Source organism: Cherax quadricarinatus, chromosome 12 (assembly GCF_038502225.1).
Source record: "Cherax quadricarinatus isolate ZL_2023a chromosome 12, ASM3850222v1, whole genome shotgun sequence".
Lineage (NCBI taxonomy): Eukaryota > Metazoa > Arthropoda > Malacostraca > Decapoda > Parastacidae > Cherax > Cherax quadricarinatus.
This window is the reverse complement of record NC_091303.1, coordinates 55,207,974-55,227,154: the sequence shown is the minus strand read 5'-3', so window position 1 is coordinate 55,227,154 and position 19,181 is coordinate 55,207,974. Positions and strand designations below refer to the sequence as shown.

The 19,181-nt window shown below is 43.6% G+C and overlaps 1 protein-coding gene across 2 annotated transcripts in view; it reads right to left on the bottom strand.

Moving 5' to 3' along the window:
- Mcm2 (DNA replication licensing factor Mcm2) overlaps positions 1 to 19,181 on the bottom strand; it is a gene marked incomplete at its 3' end in the record, with an annotated part of 141,245 nt that overhangs the window by 9,620 nt on the left and 112,444 nt on the right. For both annotated transcript variants that reach the window (XM_070084357.1, XM_070084358.1), the window contains 4 exon segments: positions 5,512 to 5,676; positions 6,304 to 6,434; positions 15,022 to 15,141; positions 16,633 to 16,791. In XM_070084357.1, coding sequence (XP_069940458.1) covers positions 5,512 to 5,676; positions 6,304 to 6,434; positions 15,022 to 15,141; positions 16,633 to 16,791 — 575 coding nt within the window.

Below are 19,181 nucleotides of genomic sequence, written 5' to 3'. Positions count from 1 at the left end.
GGACCTCCAGAGTGAAGTGTTCCCGCTATGTAATCACTTTCTTCTCCGCTGTCTCCTCTCTCCAGCTCATCAAAATTCCAGCGATTTTTGATCAGCAACGCCACTCCTCCACCCCCCCTGTTCCTTCTGTCTTTCCTCAGGATTTGGTATCCCGTTGGAAAGATGGCATCTGTTATCATACCTGTAAGCTTGGTTTCTGTGAGAGCTATGATGTCCGGTGATGCTTCTTTGACTCTTTCATGACACTCCTCCCACTTATTTGTTATTCCATCAGCGTTTGTGTACCATACCTTCAGTTTCCTTTCCAACACTGTGGTTTGGGGGGCCTGTGAGGGTGGGAGACCTGGTGGCATACTGTGGGATTCTATAGCTCGGTGTTGGGTGGAGGCTGTGGGTATGGATTGTAGTGCGTGTTGGGATGGTGTGATAGGTTGTATGGTTCTGAGAATAGTTGTGTGCGCGCTTGCCCTTGCTGTTCTGTTCTGCTCTGACTGACCTCTGCTGGTTCCATCCTTGTCTCTTTTCCTAGCTCCTTTCGCTTTTTTGTCCTCTCCCTCAGCTGCTGTCATTCTGATTTTGTTCTGTCTCTGTCTAGGAACACCCTCTTGTACTCTTCCAAGTATTTCAATCGTGGTTTCTCTTGGAGGATCCTGTTCCGCACTGTTTCCGTCCTGAGAATCAGCTTGATTGGTCGGTTTCTCCCCTTCGAGTACCCCCCTATTCTCTGAAAATTTACAATCTCGTCCATCTCTTCACCTATTTCCGTGATGATTTTCTCAATCTCCTTTCTTTCTTCCTGCTGCCTTTCAGTGTGTGTCCTTTCCTCTCTCTCCTGAAGCCCATGGATAAACACTGATTTTGCCCTTTCTTCCTCCCATTGCCTCACCCTCTGTGACTCTGGATCCTGCCTGTATGTGGTCAGTTTCTCCCTTGATTTTTCCAGTGGCTCTTGATAGCCTGGTTGTGCCTCAGCATTCGACCTATCACCCTCTCCATCTGCAACCATCTGTTCTTCCCTTTCACTCCTTGGTCCTCCTTGGCAGGCTGATATGACCTTAGCATAATTCATAATTCCTTCCTTCCTGTTCGGCCTCGCAGCTTCATATGCTGTGTCTTCTCTGGTCACTGCCCCTGTAACTTGCTTCAGCCTGTTTATCTCAACTTCTAGGACCCTTATCTTGGCTACTTCAGTTTCGACTTGTGCCTCCCAATTCTTTGTCTCCTTCTCCAACCTCTTTTCCAATTTCACAGAGAACTCTTTCTCCATTTTTTCAGAAAGCTCTCCTAATTTTCTCTCCCACTCTTGTTCCATCCTTTTCCACTGCTCCTCCATCCACTTCTCCCTACCAGAACCATTCTCATCTGATCCTTGGTTCCTGCGAGTCCCCACCATTTTTTTTTTTTTTTTGTGAGAGAAGAGAGAAGGGAAAGGTAGAAGGAGAGAGAGAGAAGAGTGAGAAGGGAAAGGGGGAGAGAGTGTGAGAGGGGGAAAGAGAGAAGGGAAGGGAAGGAGAGGGGGAGAGTGAGAAGGGAAAAATGGAGAAGAGATGGAGAGAGAGAGAGAGAGAGAGAGAGAGAGAGAGAGAGAAGGGAAGGTAGAGAGAGGGGGATAGTGAGAAGGAAAAAGGGGAAGAGAGTGGGAGTGAGAGAGGGGGAGAGAGAGTGAGGGGAAGGGTAGGAGAGGGGGAGAGTTAGAAGGGAAAATGGGGAAGAGAGAGAGCAAGAGAGAGAGAGAGAGAGAGAGAGAGAGAGAGAGAGAGAGAGAGAGAGAGAAGGCAGAGAGGGGGCGAGAGAGGGGGGAGAGGGGGAGACGGGGGAAAGAGGGGGGGAGATGGAAGAGCGAGAGGGGAGAGAGGCTAGGGGGAGAGGGAGGGGAGGAGGGGAGAGAGATGGGGAAAGGGAGAGGGGAGAGATAATGGGAGGGGAGAGATGTTAGAGGGGGAGAGATGTTAGAGGGGGGAGGTGTTAGAGGTAAGAGATGTTAGAGGGGAGAGATGGGAGAGGGAAGAGAGAGAGAGAGAGATAGGTAGAGAGTGATAGGTAGAGAGAGAGATATACGTAAAGAGTGAGAAAGGTAGAGATAGGTCTCTACCTAGGATAGGAAGAGGGGGGGAGAGGAGCAAGGTTCAGATGGTCAGTTCACAGGACGGTGTGAAATCCTGTGTATGTGTGTTTGCGTGTGTACTACAGCTTACAAGTGCTTGTTCCTGTGTGTGTGTGTGTGTGTGTGTGTGTGTGTGTGTGTGTGTGTGTGTGTGTGTGTGTGTGTGTGTGTGTGTGTGTGTGTGTGTGTGTGTATACTCACCTAGTTGTACTCACCTAGTTGAGGTTGCGGGGGTCGAGTCCGAGCTCCTGGCCCCGCCTCTTCACTGATCGCTACTAGGTCACTCTCCCTGAGCCGTGAGCTTTATCATACCTCTGCTTAAAGCTATGTATGGATCCTGCCTCCACTACATCGCTTCCCAAACTATTCCACTTACTGACTACTCTGTGGCTGAAGAAATACTTCCTAACATCCCTGTGATTCATCTGTGTCTTCAGCTTCCAACTGTGTCCCCTTGTTACTGTGTCCAATCTCTGGAACATCCTGTCTTTGTCCACCTTGTCAATTCCTCTCAGTATTTTGTATGTCGTTATCATGTCCCCCCTATCTCTCCTGTCCTCCAGTGTCGTCAGGTTGATTTCCCTTAACCTCTCCTCGTAGGACATACCTCTTAGCTCTGGGACTAGTCTTGTTGCAAACCTTTGCACTTTCTCTAGTTTCTTCACGTGCTTGGCTAGGTGTGGGTTCCAAACTGGTGCCGCATACTCCAATATGGGCCTAACATACACGGTGTACAGGGTCCTGAATGATTCCTTATTAAGATGTCGGAATGCTGTTCTGAGGTTTGCTAGGCGCCCATATGCTGCAGCAGTTATTTGGTTGATGTGCGCTTCAGGAGATGTGCCTGGTGTTATACTCACCCCAAGATCTTTTTCCTTGAGTGAGGTTTGTAGTCTCTGACCCCCTAGACTGTACTCCGTCTGCGGCCTTCTTTGCCCTTCCCCAATCTTCATGACTTTGCACTTGGTGGGATTGAACTCCAGGAGCCAATTGCTGGACCAGGTCTGCAGCCTGTCCAGATCCCTTTGTAGTTCTGCCTGGTCTTCGATCGAGTGTATTCTTCTCATCAACTTCACGTCATCTGCAAACAGGGACACCTCAGAGTCTATTCCTTCCGTCATGTCGTTCACAAATACCAGAAACAGCACTGGTCCTAGGACTGACCCTTGCGGGACCCCGCTGGTCACAGGTGCCCACTCTGACACCTCGCCACGTACCATGACTCGCTGCTGTCTTCCTGACAAGTATTCCCTGATCCATTGTAGTGCCTTCCCTGTTATCCCTGCTTGGTCCTCCAGTTTTTGCACCAATCTCTTGTGTGGAACTGTGTCAAACGCCTTCTTGCAGTCCAAGAAAATGCAATCCTAGGTCTGTGTCTATACATCTGTGTCTATACATCTGTCTGTCTATACATCTGTCTGTCTATACATCTGTATATACATGTCTGTCTATACATCTGTGTCTATACATCTGTGTCTATACATCTGTATATACATCTGTCTGTCTATACATTTGTCTGTCTATACATTTGTCTGTCTATACATCTGTCTATATATCTGTCTATCTGTGTCTATATATCTGTGTCTATATATCTGTCTATATATCCATCTCTCTCACAGGTATACATAAGTACAATTATACATAGTTTAAATTACCTAGGATAACCCAAAAATTCCAGGCAGTACCATACAGTGCATGTAGATACAAGACATAATAAGTATGACTGGCAAGTAATACTCATTTTCACTTGATCAGGAATCAAACATGACAACTCTGCATCATGTGTAATACCTGTTGGTTTATGAGCCGCTCTGAGATAGAGAGACAAGCAGATGGAAAAACAGACACACACAGGCAAAGACAAAGACAGATAAGCAGAGCTAGACAGAGATGTTTGTGTGTAACAGTGAAAACAAATATAGCCAGGGTTCCCTGGAGCAGCACATGTTCATCAAGTGTCGCTGCACTGTTGGCAGTTTAGTGATACTCGTCTTAACATTGTGCTTCAAGGAGTTTCACATACAGTGGATCCCCAAGTTTCATGAGCCTCGTGTCCGAGCGGCCTCCCAGCAGCCAGGCGCACACAAAAGCTCTCACACACCACCATTCAGAGAGTCAGTGTGGCATTGTTTCTGGGCGAGCGACCATCACCCCACGCATTCATATGATACATTTTGTAATAATCCATTGTTTTTTGTGCTTGAAACTGCTAAATAAGCCACCATGGGCCCAAAGAAAGCCTCTAGTGCCAACCCTTCAGTAAAGAAGGCGAGAAACACGATAGAATTAAAGAAAAAGTTTGTAGAAAAATAGTGGTAGAGGGTGGCAGTGATGGTAGTAGAGGGTGGCAGTGATGGTGGATAGAGGGTGGTAGTGATGGTGGTAGTGATGGTGGTAGAGGGTGGTAGTGATGGTGGAAGAGGGTGGTAGTGATGGTGGAAGAGGGTGGTAGTGATTGTGGTAGAGGGTAGAGCTGTAAGAGCTCTCTTTATGGAAGGGTATTCCCCTTCCAAACAATAGTGTAACTTTTCCATTCTCTCCCTTCCTCCTGTCTTCCAGACACCAACAAGAATCTTCAATAAAGGTAAGTGTGATGGTATTAATGTTTTATACTTTATTTCTCATTCTTTTCTATATATAAATCTACATTAAATCTATAAAAAAATAATTTTGTCAATACTTTTGGGTGTCTGGAACGGATTAATTGGATTTACATTATTTCTAATAAGGAAAATGGTTTCAACATTCGTGAATTCCAACTTTTGGCAGACTCTCTGGAACGGATTAATCACAAAACTTGGGGGCCTACTGTATACTCCAGCATGTCTAAAACATTGCTGAGACCTATAAATACTTCCTATATATTTTTAGATAATAGTAAATGACCATACAAGTGAAAATGTTTGCCTGCCAGTGTGTTTGTGACTATCTGAGTACTATTTCAGTACCCAATATTAGTGTCAGAACAAAGATTGGCTATGAAATCACAAGAACTACTATAAATTGTAATTATCAAGACATAAAAATTATATAAATTAAAATAAAAACGAGAAAAACAGGTATATTGGCAACACTTCTGCAAGGGGCAGGACTCGATGTTGCCATCAGTGAGCATCCAGCAACAACTTCGCGATCTTATATCTTGGTAAGTACCGATTCTAAATTATATTTTTTGTCTTATTACACAGATAAAATTGCCCTTTTTAATTTAATTTTTTTTTTTTTTTTTTTTTTTCAAAATATTTGGAGAGCTGGGAGTGAAAATGTAGATCTACGTTTCGACAGTTTAAGGGTTAAGCGCTGGTAAGACAGAAAACATCATCAATCCTGTCAGTGCAAAACAGTGAACAGATTTCTATTAGATGCTCATTTGAGAAGCCATGAGTACCTCCTAGAGTGACACTTACATTTTCTGCGAAGGTCATTGAAGGGTCGTATCTCCCACCAATTGGGTTAGCAGCAGCAATAACAGCACAGCGAGCCTGCAGAGATGTGACAATACCAGCCTTGGAGATGGAGATGCTTTGTTGTTCCATAGCTTCGTGGATGCTGGTGCGGTCAGCATCGTTCATCTGACAGAACATTAGTAGCATTACATTTATGGGGAGCATGAAGTATTAACAGATTTAATGCAAGGATAATCATGTTTCATCTAAGGATAATCAGTTTTAATCTAAGAAGGAGGTATGTAGCTTCAATTCCTTGGACCAAGAGTTTTTTGAAGGTAGAAGCTGGAATATGAAGATTCAGTCACTAACTTAATGAATGGTTTATTAAATCTAAAAGTTATCTACTGCATAATAATTGGTGTGCTAGGTCTAAAATTTACTACATGAAGGTCATTAAGGCTGCACGTCACCTGTTTACAACCGGTCAAGAACACTTTAACACCTAAACTAGTGATTAATGCAAGCTACCAGTGTATTTGCACTGAGATACACACTTCTTACTATATATGCACTGACATACACCTCTCAGTGAATATATACATAGAAAATCATTCTTGGTATATACAGACATATGCACCTGTGTGTGTGTATAACCTTCAGTAACTTTATAAGCATTATAGCATACAGAACAAAAATCATATAAAAGTTTATGATGAAATTTAAGTTAACCTCACCCCCAGAGTGAGGACACAACACATCTATATTTCATACAAATCTGAACAAGGCCTTAGATCATCATCGTTGACTAACCTTATCAAACTCATCAATGAGACAGACGCCTTTATCAGCTAAGACCAGAGCACCAGCCTCCAGTGTCCACTCTCGGGTTACTGGTGACCGTTGAACATAAGCTGTCAGTCCCACAGCACTAGCTCCCTGACCTGCAATAAAACATTAACCCTTTCAGGGTCAGTCCCGTAGATCTATGGCTTTACGTTGAGTGTCCAAACCATAGATCTACGCCAAAATTCTAGTGCCGTCAAATTTAGCGCGAAAGCGCTCATAGGCCTACATGTGAGAGAACGGGTCTGCGTGGTGGGTGTGCGCCATAAACAAAAAATCTAGGCGCCCGCATAGCATTGTGGGAACGCCGGCTCAGTTACCCTTGTTCACCATGCCTCGTCGCAAGTCAGCTCTCACTCCCCGGAAAATTGGGACTCTCCTCTTCCTATCTGATAGTTCTGACACTGATGGAAGTGGAAATGAAGACGAATTCTACGGCTTTGATCAGTTAGTGACCGAAAAGAATGACCAGGATATCGATAATTATGCTGAAAACCCTGACGATCCTCAACCTTCTACCTCTGGTGTGGGCACTCGTGACTCACGGTCAGTTGTTCCTCAATGCAAGAGAAAGCTAATATTTTCACGTGGCCAGGCCTCTGACTTCAGTAATGATGATGATAGTGACGTGGATTGTGATTTTATTGCGCTCGACGATCATTCGAGTAGTGATAGTGAGGAATCATATTCACCAGTGAAGCGTCGGTATGTTCGCCGCCGCATGCGCTCGGGTAGTGTACCCTATGCTGTGCCCAGGGGACGGAGTACATCCCGTGGCCCTACACCAGTTTTAGGTAGTGATAGTGAGGATGATGTGGCTACACTTGGCATGGATAGACCACAGACATCAGTGGATGGTGGTAGTGGTGATGGTAGTGGCACCGCCATGCGTGACTCACCAGCCCACGCTGGGACCCATGTTGCTGACTCGCCAGTTCATATCCACCAGCAAACCTTATGTGGGATTGGCTGCAAAATCCCAATTTTGTTCCCAAACCTCACCACTTTGATGACTCTCAAAGTGGAATTCTACCTACTTGTCCCCTTGGAACCACAGCCAATGAACTGGTATTCTTTGAATTATTCTTTGACCAGCCATTGATGGAAACTATTGTCAGGGAAAGTAATAAGTATTTTGAGTACACCATGGCAAATACGATCTTATCACCACAGTCAAGACTACACAGGTGGAAAGAGACGACTGTTGCAGAAATGTATTTGCTTTTTGCAACAATAATGCTTATGCCTCATGTCTATAAGCATAATATAAAAGCATACTGGTCCACAGATCGGCTAATTTCTACCCGTCTTCAGTGAAATCATACCAGTGAACAGGTTTATCTTACTGTTACGTATGTTTCACTTCTCTGACAAAACCAAGCCTGACAGAAGTGACAGGTTATACAAGATTAGAAATGTTTTCATGTATCTCAAACAAAAGTTCAGCATATACTTTCATCCATTCAAGAATGTTGTAATTGACGAGTCTTTGATTTTGTTCAAAGGTAGACTGTCATTCAAGCAGTATATACCGAGCAAGAGGAAACGCTTTGGTATAAAACTGTTTGTACTCTGTGACTGTGACAGTGGCCTGGTGTTGGATATTGTTGTATACACGGGAAGTAAAACATTGAAAGATACCAAAATGTTATTGGGTATCTCAGGTGACATAGTGAGAAACATGATGGCACCTTATCTTGGTAAGGGGCATACATTATATACCAATAACTGGTACACAAGCCCATTACTCAGTGATTTCATGCGAGTGAACAAGACAGATGTGTGTGGCACAGTGCGTTCTAATCGTAAACATATGCCCAGGCTCAACGCAGGTGCTCGTGGTGAAGACGTGCAGGTGTTTACTGCCAATGACATCACGGCATTACGGTGGCATGACAAACGAGATGTCACATTGTTGACAACCATTCCCTGTAATGAAATGCAAGACAGTGGCAAAGTTGACCGAGTGACTAATGAACGTATTCGAAAACCAGTGACAGTGATTGATTATACACAAAACATGCGCTTGGTTGACAAATGTGACATGCAGATTGGTTTTGTTGACTGTGTTCGTAAGAGTTACAAGTGGTACATGAAACTTTTCTTCCATCTCATGGACATTTCAATGCTCAATGCATATAATAAGTACCAAATAGACTGGCAACAGACCACCGTATGGTGAATTTTGTTTGTCTGTTGTCAGACAACTCATAATGAAGTACCAGGTAACAACACCTGCTATACAACAAGGTCCTCGAATTCCTCAGGATATACCCAAGCGTTTGAGGAGGGAAAGTGATCATTTCATAATACAGCTTCCTTCAACTCAGAAGAAATTTGCTCAGAAGAGATGTATCGTCTGTGCACAAACAAAACGACGGCAACAAAGATGCAAAGACACTCGGTTTATGTGTGAGGAATGTAAGGTGCCTCTGTGCATGGTGCCTTGTTTCAAGGAGTTCCACAAGCTCCAGCAGTTCTAAAACCATGTCCAGTGATTGTAAATATGTAAATATATGATAGAACATTAGTATTATACAAGATTTGTGCATGTTTATTGTAATAAACAACAGTGGTAAACAATAATATGATAATAACTTTAGTGCGGTTATTGTGTTCAATACATTGAGTTTATATATATACATTATATACAATATTGGTCTCTCAGGCCCCAAATGTTAGTAGGAATAGAAAAAAATTGGAAAAGAAAAGAAAAAACTTAAAAAATCGCTAAATAATGTAATGCGCGTATGTGGAATTCGTCGATGTTGCTGCCACCACATCATTTTTGACAAACTTCTCGGCACTGTATCTCGGTAAGTACTGATCAGAATTTTTTTTTTTTTGTCTTATTACCTTCACAAAAATATGCTCTTTAATTCTGTAAGAAAAAATATTTTTTTTTTTTTTTTCAAAATTTCTTGGACACTGGAGCACCACTTCAGATTTTGGCCTTGGACCCTGAAGGGGTTAATACAGTTTTTTGTGGTTTTTGACACATCAGTCATCTCCCACTGAGGCAGTGTTACCTGAAAAAGAAACCAAGATTTTCTTCTTTTTACACTAAGAATTTTTACAGGAAAAGGGGGTCACAAACACCTTGCTCATGGCATTTAGTAATTTATATAGGTTCATAATACCCTGGCTTCATATAGATTATCTTATGATATCTTACCAACACAACTGTAATTTTAATACCTAACTCCATGCACTATATGATGTACATTTATTGTAAACAATGAGTGAAATTGACAGTGTTGAAGATTCTTAGTACAGTGACCTGACTCACCTTAGTATAACTGCCATGTACCTGTAATAGATCTCCATCAAGCTCTGAGTCTAGCACAACTCCCATAGTCTTGGAACACACAAAGCAATAACACTTGTAGAACAAAATAAAGAAACTATCCAAACATTGACACTCCACCAAGCCTCAGTAATTAACCCGTAAACGGTCCAAACGTATGTTTTTACCGCTAGTGACCCAAATGTATATATATTTTTTTTTTCAGCAAACCGGCCATATCCCACCAAGGCAGGGTGGCCCAAAAAGAAAAACAAAAGTTCCTCTTTTTAAATTTAGTAATTTATACAAGAGAAGGGGTTACTAGCCCCTTGCCCCCGGCATTTTAGTTGCCTATTACAACACGCATGGCTTACGGAGGCAGGAAAAATAAAACGTATATAAACGCTTTGTATGCTTCTAAGCTGTTGTTTTCTGAGCACCTCTGCAAAAACAGTGATTGTGTGTGAGTGAGGTGAAAGTGTTGAATGATGATGAAAGCATTTTCTTTCTTTTTTTGGGTCACCCTGCCTCGGTGGGAGATGGCCGACTTGTTAAAAAAAAAATGTACGTTTTATTTTTCCTGCCTTCAAATTTGGCACAATTGGCCTGAGATGCCTTGTTAGCACAGAATGGGTCTTAACCCTTTCAGGGTCCACAGGCCCTCTTCGAGACTTGTTCTCAGGGTCCCCTAAATTTAAAAAAAAAAATTATTATTTTTCTTGTGAAAAGATAGAGAATCTTTTCCCGATCATAATGACACCAAAAGTATGAAATTTGATGGAAAACTTACGGAATTATGCTCTCGCGAAGTTAGCGGTCTCGACGATGTTTACGCATCGGCGATTTTGCCCACTTTGAGCCCTATTTTCGGCCAATTCCAGTGTACTAGTCGACAAAAATCATAACTATTTTGCTAGAACTCCATTTTTTCGATCGAATGAGTACAAGAAGCCACCCATTTACAGATTTCAACTATCCAATACATGGTCAGAATTTAGCAATTTTGCCAATTTCACACAAATTTCAAAAGATGCCAATTTCCGAATAGGGTCCAGAATAAACAAGAAAGACATTCCTGGCACTAAAATAACATTTCCTCTGTTCATTAGTCACGTCTCCATGCTTCTCTTACATTCTTTTGCTTTTCACTTTGAATTTTTCTTCTTCTTTCAACATACCAGCCGTATCCCACCGAGGCGGGGTGGCCCAAAAGAAAAAACTAAAGTTTCTCTTTTTAAATTTAGTAATATATACAGGAGAAGGGGTTACTAGCCCCTTGCTCCCGGCATTTTAGTCGCCTCTTACAACACGCATGGCTTACGGAGGAAGAATTCTGTTCCACTTCCCCATGGAGGTAAGAGGAAATAAACAAGAACAAGAACTAGAAAGAAAATAGAAGAAAACCCAGAGGGGTGTGTGTGTGTATATATATGCTTGTACATGTATGTGTAGTGTGACCTAAATGCAAGTAGAAGTAGCAAGACATACCTGAAATCTTGCATGTTTATGAGACAGACAAAAGACACCAGCAATCCTACCATCATGTAAAACAATTACAGGCTTTCGTTGTACACTCACTTGGCAGGACGGTAGTACCTCCCTGGGTGGTTGCTGTTTACCAACCAACTTTATTCTCACAAAAAAAATAGATTTACTGTTATGCAGACTACTGCATTAGTGTAGAAATGGTATAAATAATATCAGCGCACTTGTGAAAGAATATTAGACTCACCAGTTGACATGTATTGGACACATAGCATGATTTGTTTACTTTTGAACTTTGGTAAAAATCGAACATTTCTGCTACATTGAGCTCAATTTCAAGGTACTTTTCATTGTAAAACCAATCAAAATCATCTCAATTTCTGTAATATGTCTTCCATTCTATAAAATGAGACCAGGAAAACTAGAATACAACAATAAATACCATAGGAAAATACAGTGCAAAGTTGCTTTCCAAAAACACGGTCAAAGTTTTTTTTTCTTCTCATTACGCACTGTGTGCTGCAGGATTTTTTTTATATTGCGCACACTGACCACATAGACCCATTCTTTCATATGTAGGCCTACCAGCTTTCTCTCACTAGATTTGAGGGCGTTAGAATTTAGGCATACTAGTACGTCATGGACACTGGTGCGTAAGCCGTACTAGTACGGCCGAAACCCTGAAAGCGTTAACACTCAGTGTGCACCTTATTAAAAAAATCTGGGACCACTTAGTACCTTGTGGGAGCACCAGTTCAAATGAGCACCAGCTAGAGCAAACAGCGTGGCAAACACCTGGGATTCACTTATTTCATGTAGTATTAACACTCCCATTTTAAGAGGAAAGTGATTTTGACCCCGAGTTCAGTGGCTTTGAGGTGGATGTGGCCATAAGTGGTCAAGGAAATATCACAAAACCTCAATAATAACCCATGTGCAATATTTGTGCAACACCCTTTCAAAATGTCTTATAACCTATGCCCAAAGTAAAGAGAAAATTCTGGAATGTAATACTTGTTCAACAGGCAGGCAGGCAGGCTGGCTGGCTGGCTGGATGGCAGCCTGGCTCTATCTCAGTTCGTCTGTCTGTATCTATGTCTGTGTCTATCTCTATCTGTCTATCCCACAGGTACACAAATACAAGTATACATAGTGTAAATTGCCTAGGATAACCCAAAAAATCCAGACTAAGTGCTATACTCTGGTTGAAGATACGAGTAAACGCTATGACGCAGTCTTGTACCTCTCTCTGAGACAGAGCTAGACAGATAGACAGAGAGCTTGAAACACAGACATGTTTGTGTACCAGGGAAAACAAAGTGAGGGCCGACGCTCATCAAATGTCACCTCTAATCTTATCTTATCAAGTCTTATCACTGCACCCTCGCATATGCTCATCAAATGTCACCAATTAGCTAAAGTTATCACTTCACTGTCAGGGGTGGATTGAGGCTTGTTTTCATACTACAAGGGAAGAAGAAAAACCACCACCACTACTACTACCACCACTTTCTTCTTCCTTCTTCCTTCCTTCCTCCTCCTCCTCCTCCTCCCTCCCTTCTCCTCCTCCTCCTCCTCCCTCCTCCTCCTCCTCGTCCTCCTCCTCCCTCCTCCTCCCTCCTCCTCCTCCTCCTCCTCCCTCCTCCTCCTCCTCCTCCCTCCTCCTCCTCCTCCCTCCTCCTCCTCCTCCTCCTCCCTCCCTCCTCCTCCTCCCTCCTCCTCCTCCTCCTCCTCCTCCTCCTCCTCCCTCCCTCCTCCTCCTCCCTCCCTCCTCCTCCTCCCTCCCTCTCCTCCTCCCTCCCTCCTCCTCCTCCTCCTTCCTCCTCCTCCTCCTCCTCCCTCCCTCCTCCTCCTCCCTCCTCCCTCCACCTCCTCCTCCCTCCCTCCTCCTCCCTCCCTCCTCCTCCCTCCCTCCTCCTCCTCCTCCCTCCCTCCCTCCTCCTCCTCCCTCCCTCCTCCTCCTCCTCCCTCCCTCCTCCTCCTCCTCCTCCTCCCTCCCTCCTCCTCCTCCTCCCTCCCTCCTCCTCCTCCTCCTCCCTCCCTCCTCCTCCTCCTCCCTCCCTCCTCCTCCTCCCTCCCTCCCTCCCTCCTCCTCCTCCCTCCCTCCCTCCCTCCTCCTCCCTCCCTCCCTCCTCCTCCTCCTCCTCCTCCTCCTCCTCCTCCCTCCTCCTCCTCCTCCTCCTCCTCCTCCTCCTCCTCCTCCCTCCTCCTCCTCCCTCCTCCTCCTCCCTCCTCCTCCTCCCTCCTCCTCCTCCTCCTCCCTCCTCCTCCTCCCTCCTCCTCCTCCCACCTCCTCCTCCTCCTCCCTCCTCCCTCCTCCTCCTCCCTCCTCCTCCCTCCTCCTCTTCCCTCCTCCTCCTCCCTCCTCCTCCTCCTCCCTCCTCTTCCTCCCTCCTCCTCCCTCCTCCTCCTCCCTCCTCCTCCCTCCTCCTCCTCCTCCTCCTCCCTCCTCCTCCTCCTCCTCCTCCTGCCTCCTCCTCCGCCCTCCTCCTCCTCCCTCCTCCTCCTCCTCCTCCTTCCCCTCCTCCTCCTCCCTCCTCCTCCTCCTCCCTCCTCCTCCTCCCTCCTCCTCCTCCCTCCCCTCCTCCTCCTTCCCCTCCTCCTTCCCTTTCCTCCTCCTCCTCCTTCCCCTTCCTCCTCCTCCTCCTCCACCTTCCTCCTCCTCCTCCCCATCCTCCTCCTCCTTCCCCTTCCTCCTCCTCCTCCCTCTCCTTCCCCTTCCTCCTCCTCCTCCTCCTTCCCCTTCCTCCTCCTCCTCCTCCTTCCCCTTCCTCCTCCTCCTTCCCCTTCCTCCTCCTCCTTCCCCTTCCTCCTCCTCCTCCTCCTTCCCCTTTCTCCTCCTCCTTCCCCTTCCTCCTCCTCCTCCTTCCCCTTCCTCCTCCTCTTCCTCCTTCCCCTTCCCCTTCCTCCTCCTCCACCTTCCCCTTCCTCCTCCTCTTCCTCCTTCCCCTTCCTCCTCCTTCCCCTTCCTCCTCCTCCTTCCCCTTCCTCCTCCTCCTCCTTCCCCTTCCTCCTCCTCCTCCTCCTTCCCCTTCCTCCTCCTCCTTCCCCTTCCTCCTCCTCCTCCCCCTTCCTCCTCCTCCTCCTTCCTCCTCCTCCTTCCTCCTCCTCCTCCTCCTCCTCCTTCCCCTCTTCCTCCTCCCTCCTTTCTTCTTCCTCCTCCTCCTTTCTTCTTCCATCCTCCTCCTCCTTCCTTCCTCCTTCCTCCTCCTCCTCCCTCCTCCTTCCTCCTCCTTCCCCCTTCTTCCTCCTCCTTCCCCCTTCTTCTTCCTCCTCCTCCTTCCCCCTTCTTCCTCCTCCTTTCCCCTTCTTCCTCCTCCATCCCCCTTCTTCTTCCTCCTTCCCCCTTCTTCCTCCTTCTTCCTCCTACTCCTCCTTCCATCTTCTCCTTAAATACTCCGTGTCCAAAACATTGCTGGGACCTATAAATACTTTGTATATATTCCTAGACAATAGTAAATGACCAAGGTAGGTGTAAATGTCCACCTGTCAGTGTGTTTGTGACAATTTGAGTACAACTTCAGTACCTAATATTAGTGTCAGAACAAAGATTGGTTATGAAATGACAAGAACTACTATAAATTGTAATTACCTGAACATAAAAATTATAAAAATATGAAAAAGAGAAAAAAAGGTATATCGGCAACACTTCTGCAAGCGGCAGGACTCCATGTTTCCCTCAGGTGATCGCCAAGTGCCAACTTCTCGGCTTCATATCTCTAAGTACTGACCCTAACTTTTTTTTATCCTGTAACACTTAGAAAAATGTGCTCTTTATTTCCATAAAAAAAAAATTTATTTTTCAAAATATTCAGGGCACTGGGGTAGTGAATGTATATTTACGTTCAGACTGTTTACGGGTTAATTGTTAGTCTGCAGACAGAACAATAATTACTTCAAGAACTGTGACTTACCAGTGGTGAAGACAGCACGAGGTGCAATCTTCTCTACATACTTCAGGAACTGTGACTTAGCAGTGCCAGGGTCGCCACAAGCAAGTACATTAATGTCACCACGAACCTTGTGCTTCAGCCCTGAAACACGAACATTTAAACTAAGAAAATATGAAGAGTGCCATTAAAAGTGCTCACAGTATTGACATTAAAAAAAAAAAATCTTCCAAAATGGTAAAGAATTTTTTTTTTTGAAAGCAATGATACCAAAAATATAAAAATTTGCCTGAAAGCTTATGGAATTATGCAAGTGAAAGGTTAGCAATCTGGGCACAATTTAAGCATTGGTGATTACACCCACTTTAGAGTCCTATTTTAAGCCAATTCCATTGCTCCATTCAACCAAATTCCTGGTTATTTTGCTAGTATGCCTTCTGTTCTATTAATAAGACTCCCCATTTAACTATCAAAACTACCCTATAAAATGCACAGAAGTCGGTAATTTGGTCAATTCTGCACAAAATTAAAAAATTACAATTAAAATATAGAGTCCAAAATAAACAATGAAAACACTGCAGGCCCTGAAGTAACATTTCCTCTGTTCATTAGTCACATCCTAAGGCCTCTCCTATATTACACTTACCCTCCACTTGGAATTCACTGCACATAAAATAAAAGATTTACCCTATTATTCTTCTCTCAACAAACTAGCCGTATCCCACCAAGGCAGGGTGACCTAAAAAGAAAAACAAAATTTTCTCTTTTTAAATTTAGTAATGTATACAGAAGAGGATAACATATATGTGTATTCTACTAATGAACGTTTCTTTTGTAATAATGGTGGTAGAATTACCGACAATGTTAGGTACGAGGACACAGATTCAACTAATTTGACATTTTATTGTGACAACATTTCATCCTCCAGGAACTCTGTCAAGCTGTTACAAACAACACAAGGACACAGAGGCTGTATATACTACCTAACCTGACATTTCACCTGGTACCTATACAGATTATTCTCACTTCACAATGGCTCAACTTACAATATTTTAACTGTACGATGGTGCAATAGCACCATCGATGGCGACATTCTGACTGTATGATGGTACAATAGCACCATCGATGGCGACATTCTGACTGCATGATGGTACAATAGCACCATCGATGGCGACATTCTGACTGCATGATGGTACAATAGCACCATCGATGGCGACATTCTGACTGCATGATGGTACAATAGCACCATCATAAAACTGAAATATCGCCGCTGTACTGTACATTTATTGACAGGATGAACTTTCATTCATTTATGTACTTTTCAACACTGGTATTTAGTTACAGTATTTATTTCTTTACCTATTCAGTGACATTTATTTATCCTTTTATTTATCATATGTTCATAACCAACTTGCAATGTAACCCCATCGTAAGTCGAGGACCACTTGTATATATACATCCTCTGTTTGTAACAGCTTGACAAAGCTCCAGGAGAGTGAAATGTTGCCACATTAAAATGTCACATTAGTCGTACATTTGAATATTTACCTAAAATGTGTGCTTTCCTTACATAATGAGGGTAAGTGAAAAAAAAAAAAAAAAAAGTAACATTGCAACAACTACAAAAACACTTGCCTGGATTTTTTGTTTCTCCACCAAAGAGTGAGAGAGCGAGAGCTCTCTTAATGTCTTGGTGACCATATATAGATGGAGCTACTGAGGCCACAATCCTTTCAGCAATACGCTCGTCTTTGCTGAGGCTGACGATGGCTTTTATGTCTTCATCAGTTAGTGCTGAAACATAACACATCAATAACACAAAATAAAACTAATTCCGATACAACATTGTTTAAACGGTACAGTGGAACCTTGGCTTTCATTTACCCTGATTATCGTCGAATTTGGTTTTTGATGACTTTTTTCATCAAAATATTGACCTAGGTTTCATTTGTCACCTTGGTATTCGTTGGCCATCCCCACCGCATCCGCCTGCCCACGCCTGCGCACACCCACACAAAGCATCATTGTGGTTTTGTTTCTTGCAGAGTAAACATTACTTTGCACATTCATACGAAACATTTCGTAATAATCTAATTTTTTTTTGAGCTCGTTTATTGAGTACAACTGCTAAATAAGCCACCATAGAGCCAAAGAAAGTTCCCAGTGCCAGCTCTTTGATATAAAGGTGAGAAACACGATAGAATTCAAGAAAGAACTTATAGAAAAATACGGAAGTGGCGTACGTGTGGTCGATCTCGCAAGAGGAAAAGGCACTGCCAGGACACAGGCCTATGAAGGATAGGCAAACTCTCTTGTTCTGTGGCAATGCTAGTGAGGATTTCAAAGTGAAGCCTTTACTGGTGTATCACACTGAAAATCCCCAAGTGTTCAAGAGAAACAATGTCATGAAGAGTAAATTGTGTGTGATGTGGAAGGCTAACAATAAAGTATGGGTCACAAGGCTACTTTTCATTGAGTGAGTCAATGAAGTGTTTGGACCGAGTGTGAAGAAATACCTCCTGGAAAATAAATTGCCACTTAAGTGCCTCCTGGTAATGGACAATGCTCCTGCTCATCCTCCAGACTTGCAAGACCAATTGTTTGAGGAGTTTAGTTTCATTACAGCGAAGTTCTTGCCCCCTAATACCACTCCTCTCATCCAGCCCATGGACCAGCAGGTCATTTCAAACTTCAAAAAACTCTACACCAAAGCAACGTTTCAAAGGTGCTTTGAAGTGACCTCGGACACTGAATTGACCCTCAGAGTTCTGGAGGAATCACTTCAATATCCTCAATTGCACAAGCCTTACAGATAAGACTTGGCAGGAAGTGACTTCCAGGACGATGAACTCTGCTTGGAAAAAATTGTGGCCAGAATGTGTCCAAGAGAAGGAGTTTGAAGGGTTTGAGGCTGACCCTGACGACCCTATGCCTGTTGTGGAATCTACTGTGGCATTGGGGAAGTCCAAGGGGTTGGATGTGAGTGGCCAGGATGTGGAAGTGTTGGTGGAGGACCACAGGGAAGAGCTAACCACTGAAGAGCTGCAAGACCATCAACTGGAACATCAACAGCTTGCAGCTGAGGAAATTGCTTCAGAGAAGGAAGAGAGAAGGGAGAATGTACCTTCTTCAGTGATTAAGGACATTTGTGCAAAGTGGAGTAAGGTGCAAAGTTTTGTGGAGAATTATCAACCTAACAAAATTGTTGCAAGTCGTGTCTGCAACATGTTCAGTGACAATCCCTTGTCCCATTTTAGGCAAATCCTGGAGACGCCAGAAACAGAGCTCTCTGGACAGATTTTTTGTGCGATAGGTGCAGTGACTCTCAAGCTGGTCCTAGTGCCTGTAAAAAGACAAAGAAGGGAAGTAGCCTGAGACACGGCTTTGATACCTGAAGTCCTTATGGAAGGGGATTCCCCTTCTAAACAATAAATTCTCCTCCCTCTTCCCTCCTCGCATTTCCCATACGCCAACCAGAGTCTTCAATAAAGGTATGTAATAGTGATTTAAACGTTAATTTATTCATTAAAATTAGTCATTTATATTTATTTCTCATTGTTTTCTGTATGTAAAACTATATTTATTCTCTATGAAATGTATTTTTTGTTAATACTTTTGGGTGTCTAGAAAGGATTAATTGGATTTACATTATTTCTTATGGGAAACGTTGCTTTAGCTTTCGTCGAATTTGGTTTTCGTCCAACTCTCTGGAGCCAATTAAAAACAAAAATCAAGGTTCCACTGTATTTATAAATATTGTCAGTATTTGTGTAGATACAGGAGGGCCCCAACTGCACAGCAAGTTAGGTTCCAGGCTACTGCTGTAAAGTGAAACACAGCCTGTTTTCACTTTCAAATGCACTTAAAAGCCTGATAACATGTTTACACTATCATATTTATAGTGAGCAATAGAGCTAGGCTTAAAAATGCATGTACAGTGGACCCTCGCCTAACAATATTAATCTATTCCTGAGAGCTCATCGTTAGCCGAATTAATTTTCCCCATAATAAATAATGAAAATCCAATTAATCCATTCCAGACAGCCAAAAGTATTAATTTTTTTTTTTCATGAAATATACATTTCCCTACAAAGAAAACAAAGAGACATGCACAATAACTATATAAATAAATGCTAAAATGACACTTGCCTTTATTGAAGAGTACTGATGAGTGATGAGACATT